The sequence below is a fragment of the Lepisma saccharinum genome, chromosome 9, assembly GCF_977018435.1.
Source record: "Lepisma saccharinum chromosome 9, izLepSacc3.1, whole genome shotgun sequence".
In the NCBI taxonomy this organism is placed as follows: Eukaryota; Metazoa; Arthropoda; class Insecta; order Zygentoma; family Lepismatidae; genus Lepisma; species Lepisma saccharinum.
In genome coordinates, this window is record NC_139237.1 from 1235926 (window position 1) to 1243534 (window position 7609).

General features: G+C 38.9%; 1 protein-coding gene across 1 annotated transcript; it reads right to left on the bottom strand.

The window, feature by feature from the left end:
- Positions 1–5894: 5894 nt before the first annotated feature.
- On the bottom strand, positions 5895–6347 carry LOC145992303 (uncharacterized). Its single transcript, XM_083128686.1, has one exon. The coding sequence runs from the start codon at positions 6345–6347 to the stop codon at positions 5895–5897; it is 453 nt and encodes a 150-aa protein (XP_082984812.1).
- Between the last annotated feature and the right edge of the window lie 1262 nt (positions 6348–7609).

The following is a 7609-nucleotide window of genomic DNA, read 5'->3' on the forward strand; positions in this document are numbered from 1 at the left end:
GTTCGATCCCAACCTCACTTATATAAATGTTTCGTTATTATCTTTCATCTATCTAATAAGTTCATGGCTTCTATTTCTATATTAGTTATTTTACGCTGCTTTCAGTCTAATCGCGACGACAAGGATGGATGATGGAGCAATGAAGTAGATAAGGGACGAACAGAAATCCATGCATTAACCAGGATTTGAACTCAGGACCCCCACTGTTGTAGAATGTTACGATCCCCACTCCGACACAGAGGCCGGCGTAATTTCATCATAATTGTTGGAAGTGGAAGATCCGTATTCATTTCACGGAGCGTATGTTTCTTGTGATTGTTTCGTCCATAAGAGTATTGCAATCCACAAGATTAAATTAAAAACCCACGGAAAATAAACAAATTAAAAACGAACTGATTTTGGTGCTTTCTGTTCCCTTATTTCACGTTGCTCTCCTGCCATTTTGACAATGAAGTGAATGATGATTACATGAAATTGATAAAGCAGCATTCAACTGATGAGGAAAGAAACCTTGATACAGCACAGCTCTCATTACAATCAGAACTACATGATTACGTTCACACAGGAACTCGCCATCTCAAGTCAGGTACATATCTAGAAATATATATATATCGAGAGGAATTTGAACCAAACGTCTCACATATTATTATAATAATAATAAAATTTATAACTAATAGCTTAACAAGATTAATATTCCATTAATATTATTATTGTTATCATTAAACAGGCCAATATATAACAATAGTTATTACTGTTATCAGTGTTTCTTTTTCTGCTGGAGATTTCTACTGTTTTCAAATGTCTTCTACTGTGTACTGTGAAATGTATTGAAATCCTATTTAACATCTACTGTACTCTACAGTAGGACGACTGTACTGAAAAAACAAAGTATATAATAATGCATAATGCTTGCTATAATATATTATAAAATCATTTACTGACTCCAAAAATAGACAAATTAATTCTTGACACCATATTTAAAGTGATTTTGAAGTGAATTAGAAAAAAAAAGTACATGAACTGAATTTCTGCTGTTTTTCTAATGAATACTACTGCAGTCAGATATATCTTAATGAATAAGTTACTATGATACTTTCTTAAGAAATAACTCAACGTTAATGCAGCTAGTAGTTTGGATCATATCAGTTGATTTTTTTTCCAGCATGAAATTTCCATGGTTATTATTATATCTATGTTATTCAATTGCAGAAAGGAGCCATCTTTTGATCAACGTAGTGAACAGTGTTTGCTTGTTTTGGTTTTTCAAGCATTGAGGGTCAGGTCTTCATTTAAACTAATTTGTTGCTGCTTTCCTGTGCATATAGGAAAAACAATATGTTAATTTATGTATAAAAGAGTATGTTTTCAATTTTCTACAAGTGCGTTAACCACAATGAAGCTACACACTTAAAAACGTGTTCACTATATTTGATTTCATTGTTGTGTGAACGCATTCCTAAGTAGCAAGTTTCACATGCTTTACCATACATTAATTTTAGTTGTTTATACGTTTTTTTCCATTGCATTTTCAGTTGTATAGATAAGAAAATTTTCATTACTGACAAGAATACTGTTTCAGACAGCAATATACTGACCAGAATAAAAGATTTTAGTTGTGCAAATATATTACTGAAAACATTATGAGTACAGTTCAACTACTTAAGATAGTTGGACTACCAAAACCAGTAGAAAACATTAGCAGTACAGTTCATCTACTGAAAACAGTAGAAACAGTTGGGCTACTAAAAACAGTAGAATACAACATTATAGTTCATCTACTGAAAACAGTAGATGTTTCAAAACACTCATTGATATACTGAAAACAGTAGACAGAATTTTCAGTAGGGAAGATTCCAATATTCTTCAAGTTGACTAATTAATATTTCTGTGTTGTTTTGTTATTGTGTTCATTACATGTGGTATGTTCATAAATCATGCATTCACACACACACACGCACCCCCACCCCCCACTTTTCTCATTAAAATAAGATATTTTTTTGTAAAAAGGTGTGGGTATGGCATACCATTGCGTATCTCCAGAAAGGGCACTGTTGTTGTTGTTATTATTATTATTATTATTATTATTATTGCATGAGAAGGTATTATTCATTATCTAGCTCTAAGGCCACTAAAATTTCTATAAAGCTAAAGCCTATAAACCCTACAAAAGAAAATAATATAAAAGATAAATGGATATTTATTATTATTATTTTATTGAAGTTTGATTAACACCTCTTAACCTTATTTAGTGTGCATTTTTTTGTAAACAAAGATAAGATTATTCATGAATCGCATACTGTGATAAATAATTGTTGAAAATGTTACAAACATACCAACTGTGGGCTCCCTATTGCAAAATATTGAGTTGCTATCTTTTATGTATTTAAGGCGACACCAAATTCTATTCTTGAATTGATCACTGCTGCCTTTCTATTTGAATGAAAGAAGTATATAATTTCAAATATATTATTATTACTTATGTTAAAGCCACATATTTAGTGTTAAAAGGCACAATTACCCTTTAAATTACTATGTCTCAAAAGTTCAGCAGCCGGACAGAGATAGCGTGGTAGTCTAGCATCTAGCAGCAAAATCTTGCGATGCTGTATACGCGATTTCCAGCTGAATGACCAGGCATGAAAAACAGTGATGAGCGAACAGGACCCAGCAGGCTGTGCTTAAAACAAATACAACTTTATTGAAGTTTTTGACATCTGACTTTCTTCCATTGCTCACCTTCTCTGCAACTATTTGGTTTGATTATAACCATAGGCATATATATGCGGGACATCTCGATCCTCATCAGAAACAAAACCTCATGTAAGACTATCAGTGTACAAAAAAAAAAATCCTGAGACCTCCAGCCTCAATGGATTACAGATTGAGAAAAAAATGAACCAAGAACGTACTTCATTTTTCAAGAGTTGTGGTTTGACCTATTGGGTTCCTCTCAAAATGTATATCACACAATTTAAATACAGGGTAAGTCAAAATGATGGATCCGATTTCAGACATTTATTCTGTGAAATATAATAAACAAATGTTATTGTGAGACATGTGCTAAGAAAGGTAAACTGTCAAAGTTTTTTTCAAACAAATCACAAGTGTTCTATGCGAGCACCTCGCGTAACACGACACACATCAAGCCGATAGTCTATCTCCTGCCAAACCTTGTGTAGCATTTTGCGGTCAATATCATCCATTGTTGTTGGAAGTGGTGGTACGTAAACATGATCCTCGACAAAACCCCACATGAAGAAATCAGATGGGGTCAAGTCGGGGGAACGAGGTGGCCAATAAAGGAGAGGTTGATCCTCCGGAGATGCACGGCCTATCCAACATTGTTCCAATGCCCCATTGAGATGGTCCCGAACGTTGCCATGGCAATGCGCAGGGGCATCATCCAATTGGAGAATGAAATCTGCGCTATCCTCTGCAAGCTGTGGAAGGAGCCATAGTTGCAGCATATCAAGGAAAACAAGTCCTGTCATGGTACGTTCATGGAAGAAAAAGTGCCCATAAATCTTTCCATGGTAAATGGCACAAAACGCATTCACTTTGGGAGAATCACTTTCGTGTTCCACAAATTCATGGGGGTTAGCAGTTCTCCAAATTCTTACATTGTGTCTATTCACTTTCCCTGAAAGGTAAAAAGTTGCTTTTCACTGTAAATTAACCTCTCAGAGAATCAATCCGTTTCCATTAATGTGGGGAAATGAGCACAGAAGGACGTGTGCAAAGCAAAATAAGTGTCTTTTAAGGCTTGAACTAGTTGCAAGCGGTAGGGTTTCATTTGTAAACGTTTCCGCAAAACTCGCCAGACAGTTTTGTGTGGAAGTTCAAGTTCTCTCGCTGCCCGGTAGGTGGACTTTTGTGGACTCCGCATGAAACATGTGCGCACTCGTTCCACTGTCTCTTCCTCAGTCGACGGACGGCCAGTCGATTTTCGTTTTCAGATGCAGCCTGAATCTCTGAAATGTTCATAACACTTACGAATGGCCTTCCCCATAGGTGGTTCTCTCTGATATTTGGTACGGAAATGCCGTTGCACACTAATCACAGACTTGTTCACATGATAATCAAGCACACAGAAAGATCTCTGTTCTCCAGTCAACGCCATTTTCCTGCTCGCTGCTGACTCCTAGTGGTAGAAAGTGGAAACACTTCGCGGAAACTAAACTTTGAAAGTTAACCTTTTGAAGCACATGTCTCACAATAACATATGTTTATTAGATTTCACAGAATAAATTTCTGTAATCGGGTCCATCATTTTGACTTACCCTGTATAAATAGTGCCAGTTACAATGAAAGGAAAACTTATATGTATTCTCCGCTTAAAGAGACCTATAGAATGACTTTAAAATTCTTAAGAAATGATCTAAAAATATTTTTTGCTCTGATAATGAAAGCTGGATTTTTCAAAAATCATAACGTTCTGCTAGGAACGTGGGATCAAACCAGGAACCTTAACCATCCTGGTGGGTGATGTAACTCAAGGTATCATTCCTCCTCTATAATATGATCACTCACCCCTTGCAGATAGCTTGATGGTAATGGGGGAGAGGTTAATTATACACACTTAGAAATGGCAAAATACAACCACTTGGATTCTATACCTTCAAGTCTGGATCGAACATGGTTGAAATAGGATAACACCTGTCTAATCACCAATGATGTAGATCCTTGCAGAAAAGCTCTCAGAGTAAGCCTGTACTTGATCGCTCAATCTCTCCTGTTGGTTCTTGTTCTAATACCAAAGACAAAATACCTCTCTCCACCCGTTGCTCTCTGTTTTGTTCCTTTCCCTGTCTCCCTGGTCATTGCCCTGCAATACTCGCTGATCAGCGACTTAATTGCCAATAATCCAGGAAGGTTTGTTAACTACTGACATGGCATTCCTTGAATGCCTGAGAGCGCAACGGCTGGTGATTGAGTTTATGAACTCTGGTTTGATACAATTCTCTATTTTAAGGAGATTAATAAGGAATTACAAGAGAGTAGTTAAATAATTTGATAAAACATAAAACCCATTGAAGTAAGACTTGAAGCTTTCCTCCTGGCGACGAATGACGAAAAGATTCTCTTGGGCTATCGACCAGGTGAGTTGTGGAAATGATTCCAAGCTTTCGAGAGCTAATGTCACTCTCATCTTCAGGGTAGAATTGCAGTTCTGAGCATCAATCCATGGAGGGGGATCCATGTCAAGATGGTGGAACAATTGGGTGGCATGTCTGCTGCATGCACTCTTTTGGTTAACTAACACTAACCAAGCTGGCTCCAGTTCGAGTCCCGTGTTGCGATTAAGATTATCTTTCTCTTCATGATTGGCTATTGCTTCCTTGATGTTTGAAGTTTTGGCTATGATTTCTGTGTTGTTGAAATCTGGTCTATGTCCCTCGTTGATTGAATGTTCTGCTAGTCCCGACTTTTCACGATGGAAATACTTGATGGAGCTTTGGTGTTCTTTACAGCACTGTTCTATTGTCCTACCCATTTGCCCAATGCATGCTTTCCTGCATTTACAGGTAATACGTAAACTCCCATGTTTTGAGCCCTAACTCGTCCTTGAGGTTGCATGGTAGGCTTCTGATCTTCAGAGGTGGTTTGTGAATGGTTTTTATGTCATTTTCTTGAGAATTCGGCTTATAACTCCGGAGAGATTTCTGATATAAGGAAGGATGGCTATCTTCTGTTCAGCCTTCTTCCGGTTCCCTGGAGTGTCTGTCCCCTGATGTGTCCAGATTCCCTGCTGTGTCTGAATTCCCTGATGTGTTGAGATTACCTGATGTGTCAGGATTCCCTGATGTGCTGGTCTTCTTGGACAGTACTCGTTTTAATGTTTTGTTAATGTTGTGTTCCGAGTACCCATTCTGTTTGAAAGCTGTGCAAAGATGCTATATTTGTTCTGGTAGATTCTCCGTGTCGCTGATGGAGATGGCCCAGTGAAATAAAGTAGAGAGTACTGTAGCTTGTTGAGCGGGTAGTGAAAACTGTTGGCATTGAGATATAGATCGGTGTGAGTAGGTTTCCAGTATACACTGTGTCCCAAGGATCCGTCTGGCTTGTGTTTGATGAGAATATCCAGGAATGGCAGGCTGTTGTTCTTCTGTCTCCATGGTGAACTTGATATTTGGCTGAAGAGTTTCTTTACTGTGCAGCCAGAGGATGAAGGTGTCGTTGACATATTTGTAGAAGGCGGCGGGTTTCAACGAAGCTGTGTGCAGGGCTTCGTGCTCAAAGTTTTCCATGAAAAAATTGGCTATGGCAGGCGAGAGTGGGGAGCCCATTGCCACACTATTGGTTTGTTCGTAGTACTGTCCACCATAGCTGAAGTAGGTAGAGGTCATTGTGTGTTTGAACAGCCTGATGGTTTCTGATGTGAAGTGGCATTCTAATAATTCCAGTGAATCTTGAGTGGTACTTTGGTGAAGAGTGACACTACGTCGAAGCTGACTAAGATGTCATCTGTAGGGATGGCCAGATCCGGATCCTGGCGGATCCGAAATCCGGATCCGGTTGGTTCCAGATCCTAAGGATCCGGATCCAAAAATTTTTCGGATCCGGATCCGGTATTTTCAGATCCAGATCCGGATCCGGTACTTTCTGATCCGGATCCAGAACTTTCGGATCCGGATCCAGAACTTTCGGATCAGGATCCAGAACTTTCGGATCAGGATCCAGAACTTTCGGATCCGGATCCGTTTTGCCATCCCAGATGCGCTTCTTTGGAAAGTAAGAATCTGCTTATACCATATTGTTACCTGCTAATACACACACACACACACACACACACACACACACACACACACACACACACACACACACACACATACATATATATATATATGGTGTGTGCGCGCGCGTGGGCGATTTGTAATTAATTAATACACTTACAAGGGAGGTCTAAGTCTCCCCCTCCGATTTCCATGAAATTTGACAGGTGTATAGAGAGGCCCTATGCCCCCTGTTTCTTCCTATGCCATATTTACGTGGTTTCGGGGTCACATCCCCATTTCAATTTCTCCTCATCTTGACATTTGAGTGGGTTTTGCCCTGTAAGACCGTTTTTTAGCTGAAACAAAAAATAAAACACGTATTTCTTCCTTTGGGCCCCACTATACACCTGCCAAGTTTCATGGAAATCGGAGGGGGACACATAGGTCAAATGCCCACTTAAATTTGTCCTCATATTGAAATTTGAAGGGGTGTTGCCCCCTAAAACAGTTTTTTAGCCGAAACAAAAAAAAACACGTATATCTTCATTTGGGCCCGTTTATACACACACCTGCCAAATATCATGGAAGTCGGAGGGGGACACAGGGGTCAGATCCTCATTTCATGACATTTGAGGGGGTTTTGCCCCCTAAAACAGTTTTTTAGCTGAAACAAAAAAAACACGTATTTCTTCCTTTGGGCCCCTCTATACACCTGCCAAGTTTCATGGAAATCGGAGGGGGACACAGGGGTCAGATCCCCACTTCAATTTGTCCTCATCTTGACATTTGAGGGGATTTTGCCCCCTAAAACCGTTTTTTAGCTGAAACAAAAAAAACACGTATTTCTTCCTTTGGGCCCGGTTATACACACACCTGCCAAGTATCATGGAAAT